The sequence below is a fragment of the Pseudophryne corroboree genome, chromosome 10 (genome assembly GCF_028390025.1).
Source record: "Pseudophryne corroboree isolate aPseCor3 chromosome 10, aPseCor3.hap2, whole genome shotgun sequence".
Classification (NCBI taxonomy): Eukaryota; Metazoa; Chordata; class Amphibia; order Anura; family Myobatrachidae; genus Pseudophryne; species Pseudophryne corroboree.
In genome coordinates this window covers 104,896,524-104,921,039 of record NC_086453.1, presented here as the reverse complement: position 1 = coordinate 104,921,039, position 24,516 = coordinate 104,896,524, and the positions used below count along the sequence as shown (strand labels likewise).

General features: G+C 44.4%; 1 protein-coding gene across 1 annotated transcript in view; it reads left to right on the top strand.

Annotated features, from left to right (window-relative positions):
• The window catches only part of LOC134965221 (myosin-10-like), a 347,571-nt gene that overhangs the window by 307,887 nt on the left and 15,168 nt on the right, over positions 1-24,516 (top strand). The window contains exons 18-29 of the mRNA XM_063941726.1: positions 1,259-1,452; positions 1,745-1,866; positions 2,846-2,915; positions 4,614-4,774; positions 12,888-12,996; positions 16,340-16,471; positions 18,574-18,780; positions 19,277-19,414; positions 19,581-19,704; positions 20,838-21,009; positions 21,113-21,325; positions 23,735-23,879. Coding sequence (XP_063797796.1) covers positions 1,259-1,452; positions 1,745-1,866; positions 2,846-2,915; positions 4,614-4,774; positions 12,888-12,996; positions 16,340-16,471; positions 18,574-18,780; positions 19,277-19,414; positions 19,581-19,704; positions 20,838-21,009; positions 21,113-21,325; positions 23,735-23,879 — 1,787 coding nt within the window. The remainder of the gene's footprint in view (positions 1-1,258; positions 1,453-1,744; positions 1,867-2,845; positions 2,916-4,613; positions 4,775-12,887; positions 12,997-16,339; positions 16,472-18,573; positions 18,781-19,276; positions 19,415-19,580; positions 19,705-20,837; positions 21,010-21,112; positions 21,326-23,734; positions 23,880-24,516) is intronic.

Here is a 24,516-nt window from a genome sequence, read left to right as displayed (position 1 = left end):
GTGTCAGTGTTTCACCTGAACCAGCTTATTGTGGTGCCTTGCACCTACTAGGGACTTGGAGGACTCCAAGTTGCTAGAAGTTGTCAGGGCCCTGAAAATATATTCCAGGACAGCTGGAGTCAGAAAATCTGACTCGCTGTTTATACTGTATGCACCCAACAAGTTGGGTGCGCCTGCTTCTGAGCAGTCGATTGCTCGTTGGATTTGTACCACAATTCAACTTGCACATTCTGAGGCAGGCCTGCCACAGTCTAAATCGGTTAAGGCCCATTCCACAAGGAAGGTGGGCTCATCTTGGGCGGCTGCCCGAGAGGTCTCGGCATTACAACGCTGCCGAGCAGCTACGTGGTCAGGGGAGAACACGTTTGTAAAATTCTACAAATTTGATATCCTGGCGAAAGAGGACCTGGAGTTCTCTCATTCGGTGCTGCAGAGTCATCCGCACTCTCCCGCCCGTTTGGGAGCTTTGGTATAATCCCCATGGTCCTTTCAGGAACCCCAGCATCCACTAGGACGATAGAGAAAATAAGAATTTACTTACCGATAATTCTATTTCTCGGAGTCCGTAGTGGATGCTGGGCGCCCATCCCAAGTGCGGATTATCTGCAATACTTGTACATGGTTACAAAAATCGGGTTATTATTGTTGTGAGCCATCTTTTCAGAGGCTCCGCTGTTATCATACTGTTAACTGGGTTTAGATCACAAGTTGTACGGTGTGATTGGTGTGGCTGGTATGAGTCTTACCCGGGATTCAAAATTCCTCCCTTATTGTGTACGCTCGTCCGGGCACAGTACCTAACTGGCTTGGAGGAGGATCATAGGGGGAGGAGCCAGTGCACACCACCTGATCCTAAAGCTTTACTTTTTGTGCCCTGTCTCCTGCGGAGCCGCTATTCCCCATGGTCCTTTCAGGAACCCCAGCATCCACTACGGACTCCGAGAAATAGAATTATCGGTAAGTAAATTCTTATTTTAAATCAGGAGAAGTCTCATTTTGTAACTTATCATTTCTCCTAAATTCATTATAATAATATACAATTGTGTTTTACTTACACCAACATACTGTACCTATGTTGTTTTAATACACCGAATACAATTAATAAGTCATTGTTGCCATTGCAATTATCCTGCAACAGCCAGTAATCTTTTTTTTTTGTAAAGGTCTTTTAAATTGTTGCCCAATTGTTTTTTTGTTTTTTTTAATTACGGCCAATGCAGATATCAAAACATATGATACTGATTTTTCTTGCCCTCAGTTGATAGAATTGTTGGGCTTGACCAAATGAGTGGAATGGCCGAAATGTCATTTGGGTCATCATACAAGACAAAGAAAGGAATGTTCCGCACAGTTGGACAACTGTATAAAGAGTCTCTGTCCAAGTTGATGTCCACACTGAGGAACACCAACCCAAACTTTGTCCGCTGCATCATTCCCAACCATGAAAAGAAAGTAAGATCATTTTCAGAAACGTTGTACTGTATATACCATCTATAACTTTCACATTACATTACATTCTCTTCCTGTCCAACATACATAAATCGAAGTTCATATAATGCATCTTAACATAATTAAATAAAAGATCATTTTCATGTATGTGCTCTATAGACATTTATGTGTATTCATAAACACGGAATACATCATTTCTGAGGTACATACTATAAATACATGGTTTGCTGTTAATAAAAAACTATAATATGTAATGTATCAATTAATATTTTTTTTTATCATCTTGGTTGATTAGGCTGGAAAACTGGAACCTCACCTAGTCCTCGACCAGTTACGCTGTAATGGAGTACTAGAAGGAATCCGAATTTGCAGGCAGGGTTTTCCAAATCGAATAATCTTCCAGGAGTTCAAACAAAGGTAGGGGCATGTTTAAGTCACATCAGTAAAAACATTTCGCTGCTAGTCAGAAGTGGGGGGCGAGGGTGGATGGGGGATATCAACAAGGACGACTGTCCAATTGGTGGTTGTGTTGATATGATACACATTGACAGTTTCAACTATGTCCACATTCGAATGTCGAAGCAGTGGTGACGATATGGATGTCAAGGCTGTCACTGGCGACATTCGGACCAGATACGATTAATACAATTTTAATACAATACTAGACAGGGGACTCCCACCTCCCCCCATAGGGAAGCAGAACGGGATCATCAGTCACTCTGTCGGCAGAGATTATATCAATCCTTTGCAAGTCACTGCATTGTCAGGCCGGCAGTCTTGCAGATATCTGCTAAACAGGTAGCCTTAGAGCAGGCATGTCCAAACTGCGGCCCTCCAGCTGTTGAGAAACTACACATCCCAGCATGCCCTGACACAGCTTCAGCATTCACTGACAGCAAAACTGTGTCAGGGCATGCTGGGATATGTAGTTTCACAACAGCTGGAGGGCCGCAGTTTGGACATGCCTGCCTTAGAGCATTCAGAGAAGTTAACATTTTCAAGTTGTGTTTCAGCCATAGGGGAGTAGGAAAATAACAATGTTTGTGGATTATTTTACTATTAATTGGACGATAGACGTTTTTAAACTGCCAAGAATTAGAACATTTTAAGCTGTTGTGGGTCTATCAATAGATGACCAAATAGCCAAAATCTTGGCCACAGTATCTCCCTAGCAAATAGTAATGGCACCTGTGATATTGTTCCTCTGTGTCCGACCGGGTTGTGTACCAACAAAAAAGATGGCAAACAGTATGTTGCAGGCTGCTTCTTAATAACCTGTATCTCAGTCATTAGTATTAAATTCATCTTCTGTATTTGATGTACCAAAAGCAAAACATTTAGTACATGTAAGATTACTTTGAAACTAACAGGCAATAAAATCTGCTTTTAAATACAGATATGAGATTCTTACTCCAAATGCTATCCCAAAAGGATTTATGGATGGCAAACAAGCTTGTGCTATAATGGTAAGCTATTTTTAATTGTTTTCACAAACAATCAATCTACATTATAAAGCATGCTGTAGAGGAGGTATTTATTTCCTAGTTAAAATTACCACCTATCCTAAAACTCACAATGTTTATTATGAGAGAGCTGATAATACCTTTCACAAGTATATATACTCAAGTTTATATACTTTAACAGTACAGGACATATTTGACATTCTGTGACATTTGCTCTGCTGTTGAGTGAAAGCTGTAGTTTTCTGTTGTCAAGTTATTTTCTCAAAAGGAACGCTACAACTGATTTACTGCAGTGTCCACCTATTGCATTATTGAGTGGACTTCCTTAAAAGTTGCACTTTATCAAATACATCAACCATATCAAATATTTGTTATAAATATGAATAAGTTCCTAAAACATACTGGACGGTATTCAATTCTTTTCACACCCGTTCTGTTTCTGCTGACGGGTGTGGTATAATCATTTCAGCTTGCTACCCCTGGAGTAGCGAGAGCGCACAATCCTTTACGCAGCTAAACCTGATTACTGTGAGCGCAATATGCGCGATAATGGGGATCACTTTAGAAAGTAGATTGGGCGTGATATATCATTTGAATACCGGCCACAGTATGTTAAGTTTTATGCCCTTGCATTGTAATTTAATGATTGCCAATTTTCAAATTAATTAATTCCTGTACTGGTGTATTCTTCCTTTGTTTGTAACTGTGACCAATTATCTTATGATTCCCATTTATCCGCCCTGTAACAGTTCTGTGAGCAACAATTTAATTTTCCATGTTTTTAATGGACCACATGTTTTGTTACGTGTTCATTCAGGCCCCCTGGACAAGATTTTGGACATGCTCACCTCTTACACAGTAGTATTCATTGTATATGTGCAGCACAAGATGTTCTCTAGGTGACATTAGAATTAGTGAAACAACTCTGAGACATCTGTTTAATAATTTTCATTATTGTTTTCTCATTCAGTAATGGTATTGTGCATTTGACAACATTACAAAGATAGACTGAAAGACTTATCAGCAGCTCTGTGTGCAAATGCTCTTTCCTGTAGTATGGTATTAGGTAACATAGGGGGTAATTCCAAGTTGATCGCAGCAGGACATTTTTTAGCAGTTGGGCAAAACCATGTGCACTGCAGGGGGGCAGATATAACATGTGCAGAGAGAGTTAGATTTGGGTGTGGTGAGTTCAATCTGCAATCTAAATTGCAGTGTAAAGATAAAGCAGCCAGGATTTACCCTGCACAGAAACAATATAACCCACCCAAATCTAACTCTCTCTGCAAATGTTATATCTGCCCCCCCTGCAGTACTCATGGTTTTGCCCAACTGCTAAAAAATGTCCTGCTGCGATCAACTTGGAATTACCCCCATAGTGGACAAGAGTAACAACAAGAATAGAAGCTGATTAATAATTTGACATCAGTAGACATATGTATATAGGGCCAATATACCAAATAATACAGAAATAATTTTAAAAACATTCCTTTTAAACTATTAATACTACAATACATTGTTTAAATGTAATTAATCAGTGATCAAGTGGTATGGTTGTTTGTAGTTCAGTCTTTTATTTGCTACAATGTAAAGGTTTTTGGTAAATTCTTTGAAAAGTGGAATTAAAAAAATATATTGTAATTAAAACAATTTTCTTATAATATGTTTTCCTCTCTCTTTTATTTTTACTTTTTATCCCAGATCAAGGCTTTGGAATTAGATCCCAATCTATACCGCATAGGACAGAGTAAGATCTTCTTCCGAGCTGGGGTGTTAGCCCATCTGGAAGAAGAGAGAGATCTGAAAATCACAGATATCATTGTGCTCTTCCAGGCTGCGGCCCGTGGATACCTAGCCAGGAAGTGAGTACCGGGAGACACTCCTAGCAAGGGAGACTTTCCTCAGCCGTTATATATTCATATTATACATGGTAGACTAGGCCATGCTTGGCACATGGTTACATTTTATTATATCTTTAAATTGTAATTTGTGGTACTGTGAAGATTAAAAAGACCATGCATGTTTTCCACTCTTCTGGGGGTGCGGGGGACTACCTGAAAAATCTCCCGCAACTTTCAGGAGAGTAGTAAAGTATGACCTTAACCCCTCTACGTCATTGGTGTTTCTGCAGTGGGTGCAGAGTGTGCAGTGCACACAGGCCCCTGGCTCCCTGACGTTTTCTTGTATATGCCTATTACAACACCTAGACCCTTCCCCAGCCTTCTATCTTTCAGTCGCTTTGCCAGATTCCACCTCTTTACTATAGCCTATCCTACCCCCACCTGATACTCCTTTTGCATGCTCTACCAGCCCCGTGTCCTACTGGCTTCTGTTGTCTCAGTATTGCCCTCTCTCTCTCCCTCTCTAGACTGTAAGCTCTCAGTAGCAGCGCCATCTTTATCCTGTCTCATGTCTGCACCTCCTTAATAAATCTCATCTGTGCTTATTCTCTTTTTAAGCGCTTAGGTTGTTTGACTTGTAACTGACTGTTCGGTGCCGCAGAGTTTGTGGCTCCTTGGAAGTTAACAATTGTATTAATGATCCACTAGACTATGCCATCTGACAGGAGGTGCTAGAGGTTGTACTGTTCAGGATATAAAGGTACTAGGGACTGGAAGTGTGTAGTGAATGTGGCACCATTTAGACCGGAGCTGCGGACATACAGACACAGCACACATCATGCTACATTGAGCAGAGTTGCTGCAATTCTCTAGCAGCAATAGACAGAAGCCTAATGAAGGTAATAGTGCTGCACTGCAGGGGTATGGTAGTCATTAAAGGGATGTCTCAAAATGTAAAAGGAACTCCACCAATAACCAAAATATTAATTTCGAATAGTGTTATAAATAAAAGCATAGTTACCATGGATACTGTTCCGTTCTCGGAATCATTCAGCCGTACCCAAAACATCATTTATAGTTTTCAATTGAGTTATCTTTTAAGCTTTGAATATCCAGGTGATTTGAAGTGTGTTATGTTCTGTGACCCCTGTGCACATTTCTGTATTGTGTGTTGTCTGATTTCCTATTATTGCTTCTATAGGAATTGTCCTTTCTCTATCGTCCTAAGTGGATGCTGGGGTTCCTGAAAGGACCATGGGGAATAGCGGCTCCGCAGGAGACAGGGCACAAAAGTAAAGCTTTTACAGGTCAGGTGGTGTGTACTGGCTCCTCCCCCTATGACCCTCCTCCAGACTCCAGTTAGATTTTTGTGCCCGGCCGAGAAGGGTGCAATTCTAGGTGGCTCTCATAAAGAGCTGCTTAGAGAGTTTAGCTTAGGTTTTTTATTTTACAGTGATTCCTGCTGGCAACAGGATCACTGCAACGAGGGACAGAGGGGAGAAGAAGTGAACTCACCTGCGTGCAGGATGGATTGGCTTCTTGGCTACTGGACATGAAGCTCCAGAGGGACGATCACAGGTACAGCCTGGATGGTCACCGGAGCCACGCCGCCGGCCCCCTCACAGATGCTGAAGCAAGAAGAGGTCCAGAATCGGCGGCTGAAGACTCCTGCAGTCTTCTTAAGGTAGCGCACAGCACTGCAGCTGTGCGCCATTTTCCTCTCAGCACACTTCACACGGCAGTCACTGAGGGTGCAGGGCGCTGGGGGGGGGCGCCCTGGGAGGCAAATGAAAACCTTTAAAAAGGCTAAAAATACCTCACATATAGCCCCAGAGGCTATATGGAGATATTTACCCCTGCCTAAATGTACTAAATAGCGGGAGACGAGCCCGCCGAAAAAGGGGCGGGGCCTATCTCCTCAGCACACGGCGCCATTTTCTGTCACAGCTCCGCTGGTCAGGAAGGCTCCCAGGTCTCTCCCCTGCACTGCACTACAGAAACAGGGTATAACAGAGAGGGGGGGCAGAATAAATGGCAATATATTAATATAAAAGCAGCTATAAGGGAGCACTTAATCATAAGGCTATCCCTGTCATATATAGCGCTTTTTGGTGTGTGCTGGCAGACTCTCCCTCTGTCTCCCCAAAGGGCTAGTGGGTCCTGTCTTCGTATAGAGCATTCCCTGTGTGTCTGCTGTGTGTCGGTACGTGTGTGTCGACATGTATGAGGACGTTATTGGTGTGGAGGCGGAGCAATTGCCAAATATGAGGATGTCACCTCCTAGGGGGTCGACACCAGAATGGATGCCTTTATTTGTGGAATTACGGGATAGCGTCAACTCGCTTAAGCAGTCGTTTGCCGACATGAGGCGGCCGGACACTCAATTAGTGTCTGTCCAGGCGCCTCAAACACCGTCAGGGGCTGTAAAACGTCCCTTGCCTCAGTCGGTCGACACAGACCCAGACACAGGCACTGATTCCGGTGGTGAAGGTGACGAATCAACCGTATTTTCCAGTAGGGCCACACGTTATATGATTTTGGCAATAAAGGAGATGTTACATTTAGCTGATACTACAGGTACCACTAAACAGGGTATTATGTGGGGTGTGAAAAAACTACCAGTAGTTTTTACCGAATCAGAAGAATTAAATGACGTGTGTGATGAAGCGTGGGGTGCCCCGATAAAAAACTGCTAATTTCAAAGAAGTTATTGGCTTTATACCCTTTCCCGCCAGAGGTTAGGGAGCGCTGGGAAACACCTCCTAGGGTGGACAAAGCGCTAACACGCTTATCAAAACAAGTGGCGTTACCCTCTCCTGAGACGGACGCACTTAAAGATCCATCAGATAGGAGGATGGAAAATATCCAAAAAGGTATATACACACATGCAGGTGTTATACTACGACCAGCTATTGCGACTGCCTGGATGTGCAGTGCTGGGGTAGTTTGGTCAGAGTCCCTGATCGAAAATATTGATACCCTGGACAGGGACAATATTTTACTGTCGTTAGAACAAATAAAGGATGCATTTCTTTATATGCGTGATGCACAGAGAGATATCTGCACACTGGCATCACGGGTAAGTGCTATGTCCATTTCGGCCAGAAGAGCTTTATGGACACGACAGTGGACAGGCGATGCGTAGAGGAGTTATTTGAGGTCGGTCTATCGGATTTGGTGGCCACGGCTACGGCCGGGAAATCCACCTTTTCTACCTCAAGTCACTCCCCAACAGAAAAAGGCACCGACCTTTCAACCGCAGCCCTTTCGTTCCTTTAAAAATAAGAGAGCAAAGGGCTATTCATATCTGCCACGAGGCAGAGGACGAGGGAAGAGACAGCAACAGGCAGCTCCTTCCCAGGAACAGAAGCCCTCCCCGGCTTCTACAAAAGCCTCAGCATGACGCTGGGGCTTCGCAAGCGGACTCGGGGGCGGTAGGCGGTCGTCTCAATAATTACAGCGCGCAGTGGGCTCACTCGCAGGTAAATCCCTGGATCCTGCAGATAATATCTCAGGGGTACAGGTTGAAATTAGAGACAGAGCCACCTCGCCGTTTCCTGAAGTCTGCTTTACCAACGTCCCCCTCAGAAAGGGAGACGGTTTTGGAAGCCATTCACAAGCTGTATTCTCAGCAGGTGATAGTCAAGGTACCTCTTCTACAACAAGGGAAGGGGTATTATTCCACTCTATTTGTGGTACCAAAGCCGGATGGCTCGGTAAGGCCTATTCTAAATCTGAAGTCCTTGAACCTATACATAAAGAAGTTCAAGTTCAAGATGGAGTCACTCAGAGCAGTGATAGCGAACCTGGAAGACGGGGACTTTATGGTATCCTTGGACATCAAGGATGCGTATCTCCACGTTCCAATTACCCCTCACACCAGGGGTACCTCAGGTTCGTTGTACAAAACTGTCACTATCAGTTTCAGACGCTGCCGTTTGGTTTGTCCACGGCACCTCGGGTCTTTACAAAGGTAATGGCCGAGATAATATTTCTTCTTCGAAGAAAAGGCGTATTAATTATCCCATACTTGGACGATCTCCTAATAAGGGCAAGGTCCAGAGAACAGCTAGAGATGGGTTTAGCACTATCTCAAGAGGTGCTAAAGCAGCACGGATGGATTCTGAATATTCCAAAATCCCAATTAATGCCGACAACTCGTCTGCTGTTCCTGGGGATGATTCTGGACACAGTTCAGAAAAAGGTTTTTCTTCCCGAAGAAAAAGCCAAGGAGTTATCTGACCTGGTCAGGAACCTCCTAAAACCAGGAAAGGTGTCTGTACATCAATGCACAAGAGTCCTGGGAAAAAATGGTAGCTTCTTACGAAGCAATCCCTTTCGGCAGATTCCATGCAAAGGGATCTGTTGGACAAATGGTCAGGGTCGCATCTTCAGATGCACCTGCGGATAACCCTGTCGCCGAGGACAAGGGTATCCCTTCTGTGGTGGTTGCAGGAGGCTCATCTATTGGAGGGCCGCAGATTCGGCATGCAGGATTGGATCCTGGTGACCACGGATGCCAGCCTGAGAGGCTGGGGAGCAGTCACACAGGGAAGAAATTTCCAGGGAGTGTGGTCGAGCCTGAAAAAGTCTCTTCACATAAGCATTCTGGAACTAAGAGCAATCTACAATGCTCTAAGCCAGGCGGAACCTCTGCTTCAAGGAAGACCGGTGTTGATCCAGTCGGACAACATCACGGCAGTCGCCCATGTAAACAGACAGGGCGGCACAAGAAGCAGGAGGGCAATGGCAGAAGCTGCCAGGATCCTTCGCTGGGCGGAGAATCACGTGATAGCACTGTCAGCAGTATTCATCCCGGGCGTGGACAACTGGGAAGCAGACTTCCTCAGCAGACACGACCTTCACCCGGGAGAGTGGGGACTTCATCCAGAAGTTTTCCACATGCTATTAAACCGTTGGGTAAAACCAATGGTGGACATGATGGCGTCTCGCCTCAACAAAACACTGGACAGGTATTGCGCCAGGTCAAGAGATCCGCAGGCAATAGCTGTGGACGCGCTGGTAACACCTTGGGTGTAGCAGTCGGTATATGTGTTTCCTCCTCTGCCTCTCATACCAAAGGTATTGAGGATTATACGGCAAAGAGGAGTAAGACTAGTGGCTCCGGATTGGCCAAGAAGGACTTGGTACCCGGAACTTCAAGAGATGGTCACGGACGATCCGTGGCCTCTACTTCTGAGAAGAGACCTGCTTCAGCAGGGTCCTTGTCTTTTTCAAGACTTACCGCGGCTGCGTTTGACGGCATGGCGTTGAATGCCAGATCCTAAAAGGAAAAGGCATTCCAGAAGAAGTCATTCCTACCTTGATAAAGGCAAGGAAGGAAGTCACCGCGAAGCATTATCGCCGTATTTGGCGAAAATATGTTGCGTGGTGCGAGCAGCGGAGTGCTCCGATGGAGGAATTTCAACTGGGTCGTTTTCCTACATTTCCTGCAATCAGGATTGTCTATGGGTCTCAAATTGGGATCTATTAAGGTTCAAATTTCGGCCCTATCAATATTCTTCCACAAAGAATTGGCCTCAGTCCCTGAGGTCCAGATTTTTATCAAAGGAGTACTGCATATACAGCCTCCTGTGGTGCCTAAGGTGGCACCGTGGGATCTAAATGTAGTTTTAGATTTCCTCAAATCCAATTGGTTTGAACCACTAAAGAATGTGGATTTGAAATATCTCACATGGAAAGTGACTATGTTACTGGCCCTGGCTTCGGCCGGGAGAGTATCTGAACTGGCGGCTTTGTCTTATAAAAGCCCTTATATAATTTTCCATTCGACATAGGGCAGAGCTGCGGACGCGTCCGCATTTTCTCCCTAAGGTGGTATCAGCGTTTCACCTGAACCAGCCTATGGTAGTGCCTGCGGCTACAGACGACTTGAAGGACTCCAAGTTGTTGGACGTTGTCATAGCCTTAAAAATATACATTTAAAGGACGGCTGGAGTCAGAAAATCTGACTCGCTGTTTATACTGTATGCACCCAACAAGTTGGGTGCACCTGCTTCTAAGCAGTCGATTGCTCGTTGGTTTTGTAACAAAATTCAACTTGTACATTCTGTGGCAGGCCTGCCACAGCCTAAATCTGTTAAGGCCCATTCCGCAAGGAAGGTGGGCTCATCTTGGGCGGCTGCCCGAGGGGTCTCGGCATTACAACTCTGCCGAGCAGCTACGTGGTCAGGGGAGAACACGTTTGTAAATTTTTACAAATTTGATACCCTGGCAAAGGAGGACCTGGAGTTCTCTCATTCGGTGCTGCAGAGTCATCCGCACTCTCCCACCCGTTTGGGAGCTTTGGTATAATCCCCATGGTCCTTTCAGGAACCCCAGCATCCACTTAGGACGATAGAGAAAATAAGAATTTACTTACCGATAATTCTATTTCTCGGAGTCCGTAGTGGATGCTGGGCGCCCATCCCAAGTGCGGATTATCTGCAATACTTGTACATAGTTATTGTTAACTAATTCGGGTTATTGTTTAGGAAGCCATCTTTCAGAGGCTCCTCTGTTATCATACTGTTAACTGGGTTTAGATCACAAGTTGTACGGTGTGATTGGTGTGGCTGGTATGAGTCTTACCCGGGATTCAAAATCCTCCCTTATTGTGTACGCTCGTCCGGGCACAGTACCTAACTGGAGTCTGGAGGAGGGTCATAGGGGGAGGAGCCAGTACACACCACCTGACCTGTAAAAGCTTTACTTTTGTGCCCTGTCTCCTGCGGAGCCGCTATTCCCCATGGTCCTTTCAGGAACCCCAGCATCCATTACGGACTCCGAGAAATAGAATTATCGGTAAGTAAATTCTTATTTTTTTCATTGTGGCTATTTATGAGCTGGTGCAGTTAGAATGCTGCCTGGGACTGATTGGGCGCTGTTGGCATGCATGCATTACTGTGATTAGTGTTGGCATCCCTACCTGTATGACAGCTGTCTCTGACTGCTACATACTGTACTTATTCAAACACAGGGTATCTGTCGCTGCAAATAGTTTATTTTGTTTACTTCCTCTGTGCTATGGGGGTTATTCAGATGCGGTTGCTTCCTGATGCGCAAAGTAACGATTATCGTTACTTTGCACATGCGCAGGATCCATTCTGCGCGACCGCTTTCTGTGACGCAGTGCGGCAGCACACTGTCAGTGATTGACAGTCTGCTGCTGTTTGGAGGGTGGGGAGGGGGCGGAGACGGACTCCATTTTTGAAAATGGAGGCGTGTCACCGTAGTTTAAGGGGATGGAAAAGGCCAGGGATCTCCGTTGTTGCATGCACATTTCCTGGCCTCTGCGATGAGTGGCGCTCGCCGCTGTATGGTGAGTGAGTTATACGATGCAGGTCAGATCATTACTGCAGCAGGAGGCGTCTGCTTGTAATAGACGCCTCCTGCTTTATCACCGTACAGCGCTATCACTGCTGCTTCCAAGGAACCCCATCTGAATCAGGCCCAATGTGCTTTGTTTTGCTGGCTGGATGAATTTCCCAGTATCATCCTGTACACTGTACATAAATATACCAGTGAGCATTCCATGTGCCCTGGTCACGTCCAGTGGTGGTGTCATGTTAGGTACTGTAGAGGAACTTTTGTACAGTAAAATGTACCATTAGTTATTGGGTTCAGCAACCATCTATCTAACATAGGGATCCAGTATGCCAATGACATTTGTGCAGTGTGCCCCATGCATGGCACACTGATGTGTATGCGCTAAGTTGGGGTCTGTTTAACTAAAGGGGGTACACATGGAAAGATCCGTGCTTAAATTCTAAGCAATCTGACTAGAGTGCTTAGAAGTTAAGCATGGATCTCTCCGTGTGTATGCCCCCCAGCGATAGCAATACGCGGCCCCGCACGACGCTATCGCCGGTGCTAGATTGGCCTGCATGCAGGCTCAATCTAGCACATCGCTCATTTCACCGCTGGGTGGAATGGCTGCCCCCCTCGCTCAGCACACATCGCGCTGTGAGCTGAGCGGGGGAGAGATGTGTGCTGAGCGTTCGTGCTAGATCGCTCAGCACACATCTCTGGGGAAATCTCCACATGTATACGGGGCTTTAGTCTACTAATTTTAATGAAATCTCCTAGCTGAAAATAAATAAGTTGAATTGATCTTTACAATCTTCTATTTCAGAGCCTTTGCAAAGAAGCAACAACAAATGAGTGCTTTGAAGGTGGTGCAACGAAACTGCGCGGCCTACCTTAAGCTGAGACACTGGCAGTGGTGGCGACTGTTTACCAAGGTTCAGAATCTTTTATTCATCTTCTTTCTCTAGTGATCCCTGCAGCAATCTGTTGAGATGTGTTCTCCCCCATACTAGCAGAACAGGAAGTGCCCAATGTCTGGGACAGAAGCCATTTGTTCGATAAAGCATTGTCATCCTTCCCAGTGTTGTCCTCCCATATGGAGGAATGGTGTAGGCTCTTTCCTAGGACTCCCACCTAGTTTTCTTTTTATTTTTCAAAATATTTTTATTGACGCATTGTAGAGAATATACAATCCGTACATAGCACAACAAAGTATATCTTGAAGAGGACGGTAACATGAAATATCCATCCATATGATATACAGAATCACAGTTTACCCAAAGACATAAAGATGTAAAGTTGCACAGTTTAAATAACAATTAAAATCACGCAGATGATGTCGTAAAACAAGATATGTAGTTATTGTGCAAGGATACCAAAATAAAAACAAGTAGATGCACAGACCAGCTAGGTTGAAAAAAGCAACGAAAATAAAAGGAAATACAAATAACGTTATGTTGACACATCCCCACCCCCTCTCCGTGCACCCTAAGAAACCCCGCAAAACCCACCACTCAGGCAACATTCAAGTCAAGAGCAATAGGTCATTATCTATCAGGCGTAATAGGTACCAAGAGGTATTATGGAGATGGTGATGAATTTGGAGTCTCATTTCAATGGACAATGTGGCAATTTAACTTTCCCACATACTAAAAATGTTTCCACCTTGTGTTACTTTTCCATGGTTACCTCCATCCAGTCCATACAAAACAAATAGAAAAGTTTGGACCTAATGATGGGGGAAATGGATAAATCTTTTCATGTAGTATTGTTTTGCGGGCATCTGTGCTAATGGGCAGGAGCAATCGCCTGCCCATTCAGGCTGTGGTCGGTTAAAGACCAAACAGCGCCCATTCCGCAGTGAAGGGGAAATCCTTAATCTTCAGCATAATGCTTGACCTGGAGCCAGAACCGTCTAACCAACGGACAGAGCCATAAACAATTAAATAAATCTGCATTGTTCACACCTGTAGCATGAGTGAGTGGACGAGCATCCCATAGGGAAACTCCTATTTGAGGAAAGATACGTGCGGTGTAAAATATTCAAAAAATTTCGGTATACATGGGCGATGGGAATGTCTTACGAGAAACCTTTAGTGCAGTTAGCAAATCTGTAGTCAAAAGTGAAGGAAACAATGGTAACCATTGTATCATTCCCGTGGAGGAAATTGAATGATCCATATCATCTCGGAAATAACTATAATAATTAGATATAGCCTTTATAAGGATTGGAGGGTCGGCCAAAAGTGTATCCACAGGGTTTCGACAGTGAGTAACCGACAGTTGCCGGACTACTAGAGTAATATAGTGCTTTGCCTGAAGAAAAGCCACGGGGTGGCCAGCTAAAGTAGCATACTTCTCCACAAATGTTAATATTTGTTTTGTGTCCCTATTAACCAGGCAGTCTTTATTAGTAATCCCGCCAATCGTAAATGGGTTTGTGGCCTGTCCATTTTGGAAGTAGGGATTAACTAAGAATGGAAGGAATAAGGATTTATAAGAATGTCATCCAGCCTTATGTCGGATCATGTGCCAGAGTTTCCTGGTATTCCACATTAGGAGATTATCTTTTAGGTTATGAGGCACCTCTTGGTCGTGGAGATGTAGGAAAGAGAGTAGGCTGACATTATCCAGAAATCCCCTCTCAATAGAGGTGTTTACATAATTATTGCAGTCGTGAATCCTATCAGATAGGTACCTGACAATGGATGCCCGGTTATACTTTTGTATGTCTGGGAAACTTGTCCCACCATTCGCTCTAGTCTGCTGTAGCTTCAGGGGGCTGATTTTTGGACTCCCACCTATATTTAAAGCATGGACAGAAGACTGCGTGACTTAACAGAGTCCTGAGTGTTAGCAGCAGTCTGTTTATGTACAAGAAAATTAAATGTGTAACTTGGAGGATGTCTTGTCTCTAATATGATTGGGTGCAGGAGGTCGGCACTCACCATGTGTACAGTGAGTATGTCGATAAACACAGTGCCAGCGCTATTAAGCGGCATGGGTGATAATACCTGCATGGGTACAATCCGGTACAACGAGCATTAAACCCTTGTCGGGATCCTGACACCGGCATACTCTCTGTACACATAGTGAGTGTCAGCATCATGACCGCATACCCCTCTAATATTATCTGCAATATAGATGCATCAATGACAACATCATACTTTCCAATGATTGGAGGTAGCAACGGGTGGGTTGCAAGCGATGTGGTTGTTTCACAATGCATGTGGTCACTCCTACTGTAGGTATGTCCAGATGCCGCGGTGGTTGTGTTTAGGCTCATGCTGTTGAGACACCTGCATATGGCAGGTGCTACCTCCCAGCCTCACTGTAAATCAGGACTATCCCGCCAAATCGGAACTTTTGGGAGGTGTGCAACATATTTTTGTCTTTAAAGCATACATTAGGCCATAATGTTTCTTTAGTACATTGTTATTGCTACACTCATTGCACTATTGCACATTAACTTGATCTCACGCTTTTGGCCCTCATTCCGAGTTGTTAGCTCGCTAGCTGCTTTTAGCAGCATTGCACACGCTAGGCCGCCGCCCTCTGGGAGTGTATTTTAGCTTAGCAGAATTGCGAACGAAAGATTAGCAGAACTGCTACTAAATAATTCTTTGCAGTTTCTGAGTAGCTCCAGACCTACTCGCAGATTGCGATCACCTCAGTCCGTTTAGTTCCTGGTTTGACGCCACAAACACGCCTTTCATTCGGCCAGCCACTCCCCCGTTTCTCCAGACACTCCTGCGTTTTCCCTGACACGCCTGCGTATTTTAGCACACTCCCGGAAAACACTCAGTTACCACCCAGAAACACCCCTTTCCTGTCAATCATTCACCGATCAGCAGTGCGACTGAAAAGCGCAGCTGAAGCCACAGCAAAACTACTAAGTTTTTAGTTAAATAACTATGCGCATGCGCCCTGCGTGCCTTGCGCATGCGCAATTAGCAACAAATCGCAGCATAGCGAAAATCGGCAACGAGCAAACAACTCGGAATGACCCCCTTTGATCTAAACCTCCCATGTAACGTCTCTAGTTCTGGCCAGTATGCAATGCTTGTTTCTAGCAAAGTACAAATGTGCCAGAAAAACGTTAACAAAGAATCAGGTGTTTTTGTTGTCTAGCTTGCATTAAACTCCTGTGAGCTGGAGGTGTAAATATTCTTTACGTTTACTTTTTATCTTAGTTAATTTGTAAATTAAAAAAAAAAATATGCTGAATTTTATCTTTAAACTTTTAAATATCTATTAAAAAACTGACTCTTCCTGCAGGTGAAGCCGTTACTACAAGTGACTCGGCAGGATGAAGTAATGCAGGCAAAGGTAGTAGAACTGCAGAAGGTAAAGGACAACCAGGTGAAGGCAGAGATGGATCTGAAGGATATGGGAAACAAATATCAGCAGGTAAGAACACAACAGATAAGTGGATACAAATTACCATTATCTACCAGAAGTCCCTACTCCAAAAACTGATAGGGGGCAATGCAGAATGTGCATGACCGTAACTGTGGCCCCAATGTCATCATCAGATGCTAAGGATATTTTCGCTAATAATCAACATGACCTTAAGGTAGAGTATATTTTATCCTTTTTTATGTAGTGCTTTATCCAGATACTGTTTAAGTAAAATCCTCTTAATGATGAGAAGGTAAGTATACTTACCTTCCCCCTATCGGGATGCCGCGGACTGTATTCCGACCACCGGCATCCCAACGCCAGCATTTCGTACCTAACCCCTTGAGGAGGGGTATCATGCAGTGGTATCATCTCTAGAAAGCCCAGGAAAGGAGTTATCATTGTGCAATTCAGGGACGTCTTTGGTGGTTTATCGATCACTCGGACAGACTTACAGTTGTTCCCACTTCTTTCTCATTCTTTGGAATCTACATTTTAACCAATTATTTTTATCTGGCATCTTCCACTCAAATCCAGTTATATTTTTGAACATGTGATGAGAAATTACTTTTCTGTTCCTTTGGGGAAACTAAAACAAATCATCTGCTGTATGTCTTCCTCCGTCCCTGCTGTAATCTTCCAGGATGCTAGCATGAAATGTGATTATATTTTGTGTGGTAAGAGATAGGGGAATAGCTGAGCATCTAAAGGAGATATATAGATCAGAATAGATTCTACGACATAATGCAATTAAGGGCAGTCCACAGATATCTGAATAGTAGATGCAGATGTTCACAGAACGTGAACCTCTGATATGTCTTGTGATCAGATAAATGTCAATGTGATTACTGCCATAATTTAAGTTACAAAAGCCAGTGGGTTGTAATAAGCAAATAACTGGAAGACTTTTGTTTGTAGAGACTCTTCCAGCCAGAAGTTGTCTGATAATGCTAGTATGGGAAGCCTAGCAAAAGGGGGATAATATTCCTGCATCTGCTTAGTGCTGCTCCCCACCCAGAGGACAGTACTTTGGGAAAACACAATAGAAGAACACAACGACAAAAACACAAAATGAAAACATCTTTTGCATGCGTTGTTTGTCCTCCAGTCCAGGAGATGGCAGCGCTGAATTACAAGTAGCCTGAAGAAGATGAACAACATCATTAATAAGTAGAAGCATGTATAAACCAAACCTCATCAATTTACTTATGCAGTGCGGAAGGGAATATTAATCTGGGTAGAATCAGAACCCGTGAAACTACTTTACATACAGGTCAAAGGGAGTAGGTAAAAAAGGACAGGATACAGCATACCTCCCAACTGACCCAATTTTCGTGGGACAGTCCCATTTTTTTGGGACTGTCCCGCTGTCCCACCCGGCGGGCCTCAGTGTCCGGCGGTGGTGGTAGGGGGGGACGGTTGGGAAGCTCCTGTCACACGCTGCTCTGCTTATTCACTGAGACAAGAGGAACTGGGGGCATGGTCAGCAGCTCACGGTAGCGGCATTACCACGAGCCACATCCCCTTTACTGAGGCCACGCCCCTTTTTCCAGATGAGCGGCCGCGCAGGAGTCCCACTTTCTTCGTCTGCAAAGTTGAGAGGTATGATACAGGGTCAGACTTGCCCACAGGTGTGCAGGTAAAATCCCTAGTAGGCCCCACTGCCTGAGAATCCCCCCCACCCCTTCCTCTTCTAGGTCCTAGTGGACCAGGATCATGGATAAACTTGGGTGCTTGGTTTGCTTCTATGGAAATGACACCAAGATTAGCCCTCCTGCCAATTGCAGTGGGTAATCCTGAGAGACCCATGTCCCCTCCTTTATAAAGGGGCCCTACTCTTTGTATGTCCTCTCTAATTGTTGGCCAAGTCTCTCTTTGGTGGCTGGCTACACCCCCTCTGGTAGCTGGCCACACCCTACCACTGCATTCCCTGGTGGGTTCTTCAAGCCACAGTCAGACACTGACAGGATATAGTATATAATTTATTTAAATATACAGTACTGAGTTTTCAATGAAGAGATTTAGGTACAATTCAAATTTCTGTTTGTATTACAGTACTTTGTTGTTAGCTGCAAAATAATATAACAGTCATTTTGTATTTTTCCCCTCAGTTGGTGGAAGAGAAGAGCATTTTGGCAGAACAGCTACAGGCGGAGACGGAGTTGTTTGCAGAGGCGGAGGAAATGCGCGCTAGACTTGCTGCAAAGAAGCAGGAACTAGAGGAAATATTGCATGATCTGGAGTCTCGGGTGGAAGAAGAAGAAGAGCGGAGCCTGCAGTTGCAGAATGAGAAGAAAAAGATGCAGCAACATGTGCAGGTAAAGTCGTGAAAACATAATCTCCTCTGTATTCCGCATATTACCCCCACCTGTCTGTTGGTATGCACATAGACAGAGCAACATGATTCAGGTCTCCAATATTATACAGTGTACAGCAGAATCTCCATGTAGAATAACATACTCCACAGTAGACTCATTGCAGTTCCTTGTACTAGTGATGGCTATTGATAGCTGTACCATCAGTAGAAAACCATCAATGGTTTAGCCATTGATACTGAGTGCTGCACATGCACAGACCTTAGCCATCATACCATCGCTGCCAGTGTTTTCTCAAAATTGAGTCCGGCTTCAGTACCACGCCATCGATGACAGAAACACTTGCCATCAACTAAAGACTGTTGATGGTTGAAAAACAATTTATGGTTGATGGCTATTCCTACCTTGTGCATATTGCAGTTTTCTAGCAGTCCTAAGTATTTGGCTATTCCAGTAATAATGCAGTGGGGATATTCTTTTCTGTTCTCTGTACAATCAGGACTTAGAGGAACAACTAGAGGAAGAGGAGGCCGCACGGCAGAAACTGCAGCTGGAGAAAGTGACAACAGAATCAAAGCTAAAAAAGATGGAAGAGGATATCCTATTATTAGAGGACCAGAATGCCAAACTCAGTAAGGTGTGTTCCATGCTTGTTAATGGGTAGCGCTTTATGGGACTTTATTTTTTAATTATTATCAATGACGTCACATAAAGCATATTCATAGCATGAGATACCTACATTTTGATGCAATAAAAGAATACAAAATTCCTTGTTACTTACATGATCATTCCGATTATACCAGGAGAGGAAGCTGATGGAAGATCGTATTTCAGACTTTACTTCTAACATGGCCGAAGAAGAAGAGAAAGTAAAGAGTCTGACTAAACTGCGCAACAAATATGAAGCCATCATTGCAGACATGGAAGGTACTGTAGGAAAATGTTATTATATTATTTATTTCATTTTTAGTGTAATTGATTCCAGAATTTGTGTAACTGTTTACCATCAGAGAGACCTCGATCATGAATTGTATCATGCTGCATCAGAAAGCAGTGGGTGTTCCCCTTCCCTTCTTCCTTGTGTAAAGGTTGTCCACTTTTTCCAACTCTTGACACAGTGCCGTAACAGGACTTTATGGCACCCTGTGCTGGCGATGCCCCCTGAGTGCATGACATCATGCCAAGGCGGCATGGTCACCAGGAGGAACAGCACTGCCCGGAGCATTCTCTGGACTCTCTGGGAGGTTGTACAGGCTGTAGTGTGCATTTCTGGAGAATCCAAAGGACTCTTCAGCTCATCGATTCTGACTGCAGTGTACCATACCTGCTAGCCAGATGGAGAGGCTGTGATACAACAACGGTGCAACACCCTCACTCTGTGCAATGGCATCCCCTGCACCCCCCTGCTTACGGCCCTGTTTTGACAACTGCCCTCTTTATGTCCTGCCCTATCTGTTGCTGAGAGATTGAGATTCCTCATTGTTACCTAAAGCCAAGCATACGAATAGACGGGTGGTATTCAGTATGCCGACTGACGGGATCCCGGCGCACAGTATACCGGCGCCGGGATCCCGACAGCCGGCATACCGACACTTATTGTCCCTCGTCGGGGTCCACGACCCCCCTGGAGGGAGAATAAAATAGCGTGGCGCGCGTGCCACCGTGCCCGTAGCGTGGCGAGCGCAGCGAGCCCGCAAGGGGCTCATTTGCGCTCGCCACACTGTCGGTAAGCCGGCGGGCGGGCTCCCGGCGCCGGTATGCTGGTCGTCGGGAGCCCGACCGCCGGCAGATCGTAGTGAACCCGAATAGACAGTTTCTGCAGGTTACACAGTAGAAGGACACTGTCCATATAGTTCAATTCCATCCATATGGAATAGAATGCTAATTGCCTGGTCTATTGAATAAAATAGGATTAACATAGAAACAGAGAATTTGATGGCAGATAAGAACCACTTGGCCCATTTAGCCAGCCCTTTTGATTGATTGAGTTCTGTGAGCTGCTGCCGCTGTGCGCACTTTTTAGTTGTAATGATGTGAACGCATTTTGATAAATGTTTCAGATCGTCTAAAGAAAGAAGAAAAGGGAAGACAAGAGATGGAGAAGATGAAGAGGAAACTTGATGGAGAGACATCTGATTTATCTGATCAGATCCTAGAGCTTCAGCAGCAGATTGAGGAACTTAAACAACAGTTGGCCCGTAAAGAAGAAGAGCTGCAGGCTGCTCTCGCTAGGTAACTTTCGCAGAACTATATTTTTATTGTATTCTTGACAGCAGCTTAGATTGCTTGCTTCCCATGGAGCTGAGCTTACATGGTGATCACTTTATCTACACAGAGTTGAAGAAGAGGCAAGCCAGAAAAACAATTTGCTCAAACAGCTTCGTGAATTACAGTCTCATATATCTGAATTACAAGAAGACATGGAATCTGAAAAGGCTGCAAGAGCGAAAGCAGAAAAGCAGCGCCGGGATCTGGGGGAGGAGCTGGAAGCGCTGAAAACCGAGCTAGAAGATACTCTAGATTCTACTGCTACACAGCAAGAGCTCAGGTGAGAGATTGACCAAATACACCTAGCCTCAATATGCCATGTTGCGCGAGACGACTGGTGCGAGTGGTATAGCTTAGCAACTTTTTCTTTAAATTTGCGTCTTATTCGCACTGCAGACGCAGCCAAACACCATTCAAGCTGTACCAGAGACACTGGACTGCAACTTTAACCACACAGGAATTAGTTTTAAACACAAAGTCATAGATGAAGCACAACAGAACTTGGCCTGAGAAATAGCTGCGGCTGCTGCTTTGTAGCACTTCACATACAGATTAAGACTCAGTCGCACACAGATGTACAAGTGTCACATATCAAATTAATCAGTGCAGTCTTGTGTGTAGCACTGTTGTCACATCGCGTTGTCACTAAAATGCAGATTTGAGTGAAAAAGACACTCGGGACCTGATGTGCCAGTTAGGGCCATTTGGCGTGACTGCGCCAAACGGTATTCAGTTAGAGGCGAAAAATGATCGGGAGCGAAAAATGTACGTTTTTTGCGATTTTTCCCTGATAGACAGGGCTGCTTTCGGGGATTTGGCATACAGAAGTACACAGAAGACCGTACCACTATGGATTTTTGATGAAGCTGTATTGTTCTCTTGGACTATAGACATACAGAGCCCCAATACACTAGCCATTAAAGTACAAACTGTGCGCACACACATACACCTTCACTCCTACCCGGCACTTCACACTGGGGGTAATTCAGAGTTGATCGCAGCAGCAAATTTGCTAGCAGTTGGGCAAAACCATGTGCACTGCAGGGGGGACAGATATAACATTTACAGAGACAGTTAGATTTGGGTGGGTTATATTGTTTCTGTGCAGGGTAAATACTGGCTGCTTTATTTTTACACTGCAATTTAGATTTCAGTTTGAACACACCCCACCCAAATCTAACTCTGTCTGCACATGTTATATCTGCCCCCCCCCCCCCCACAGTGCACATGGTTTCGCCCAACTGCTAACAAATTTGCTGCTGCGATCAACTCTGAATTAGGCCCACAGACCTAACCTGTGCTCCTCTCCCCCGGCCTCCACTGCTTCTTCTACCTGTCACTACAGGCAGCTCACACTCCACAGCTACAGGTGGGAGCTGCAGTTACAGTAAAAGGCTACGGCTCTATGTCATATCCAAGAGTAACAAAAATAAATTACTACCATGGCAAGATATCTGGAACTTGCCTAATAGAAATACAGTACGTAAATCAATGTAATAGTGTGAGTTGCAGGTGGGCACGCATAAGACAATATATTCAATTAAGCTGAAGGTGGTAAAAAAATACTTTACAGATATCAACACACAGGCAATTCGGAGCAACTGAAGTTAATATTATACAAAGGTTTTTAAATAATTAATATTGGATGCTTAATAAATTATCGCCCCATAATTAATGAGTCAAAGTTTTATCCCTAATACCTGCTACCTGCATGCTTGTTTTCTGCTGTACTGACAGGACAGATATCTCAGTCCACATGCTGATCTGCCTGTCGGAACCATGTCTAAAATGGGTGTGGATTATTAGATCCACACTAAAAAGGTCTACAGTCAGTAGGTCGACGGGGTCAAAGGGTCAAAGTGGAATAGGTAGACCATAGAAAAGGTCGACAGGGTCAAAATGTCAACATGGAAATGGTCGACATAAAAAAGGTAGACCCAGTTCTTTTTTGTTCTTTTGGGTGTTTTGTTACTTTTCTGACACAAACAAGCCCCATTAGCGTACCGCATCCCCCCGCATGGCACGCTTCACTCGCCATGCTTCGGGTAAGGTGCCACACTCCGCTACCGCTTCACTCGGCACAGGTTACTATTCACAATCGTAGTCCACGTGGATGGTGAAGTATGAAAAAGAAAAAAAGAAAAATCAAACAAACCATGTGTGTAGACCGTCGACCTGTTGACACTGTCGACCTTTTGAACTGTACCTTTTACATTTCGACCTTTTGACCCTATCGACCTAACGCATGTCGACCATTAGTGGTCAACCTATTAACTGTAGACCTTTTTAGTGTAGATATATAGCCCAGATACCATCTAAAACAATTTGACTTTCTTTCCATCTGTTTGACCAAATCGCATAGGGTTTGAGTTTCCGGCCTCCAACTCAATGGATACTAAATTTGGCGGTTTGGCTCTAAAAACTGCATGTGATGTATGGCGCTTTGCAAACAGTACACAAACCACTGCTTAGTAAATTCCATCCTTAATCACCATTTTTGATTGATTACCATAAAATTGAGCTTTGATCAGATAGTGAGTTACTCATGTTTTTCCCTAGAAGATGCCTACACAAACAGCCCTGCATGCACAGAGATACTGTATTGCAGCACCTGTTTGTTACTGCTAATATGACATTCTTGTCCATGGTTTAAGCTGGATGTGAACTGTAAATTGTGTCCCTAATTCAGGACAAAACGAGAACAGGAAGTAACTGATCTAAAGAAGACAATTGAGGAAGAGTCAAAAGTCCATGAGTCTCAAATCGTTGAGATACGTCAGCGTCACACACAGGCCCTGGAGGATCTCTCGGAACAGCTGGAACAGTCACGTCGGGTATGTGAGACATATGAACATTTTTTTCCTAGTAAAGAGAAAATGTTTGGGTAAAGAAATGGCTACTTTTTCTCTAACATGCATTGTTTAGTAAGCTTTTCCATTTGTCTTTGAGGGGTATTTTATACCCTCCAACTGTACCATTTTGGCAGGTACAGTACCTTTTTTTTATGGTCTGTACCGATTTTTGGCTCTCCAAACTTCCATTGAAAGTATAGGAAAAGGGGCATGGCCACGCCCCCTTTACCTGGAGCCCTTTTCGAATATGTATTGATTTTTATGTGTAAAATGTTAGAGGGTATGGTATTTCCCATAACATGATATTCATGCAAGATTACTACTGCAATTATCCATTTTACGTGTATGCCCAGTCTGTAAGCACCTGTAGAATATCTTACTTTGCCCATACAATAGCAGGACAAGAGTTGTTGATATCCAGCCCCACTTATTCTGCACACCTAACCCCCCCCCCCCCCCCCTCCACCCATCCTTTGTTTTGTTGTAAGTACAGCTACTTAACCGGTGGAATGGTTTTATTGAAGATAAAGCAGGTACTCGTTGTCATACACACTGGTAGATGGAGCGAAGCAGGGTGTCATACAGTTCATCAGCCAGTGAGTGTATGTATGTAGCAGTG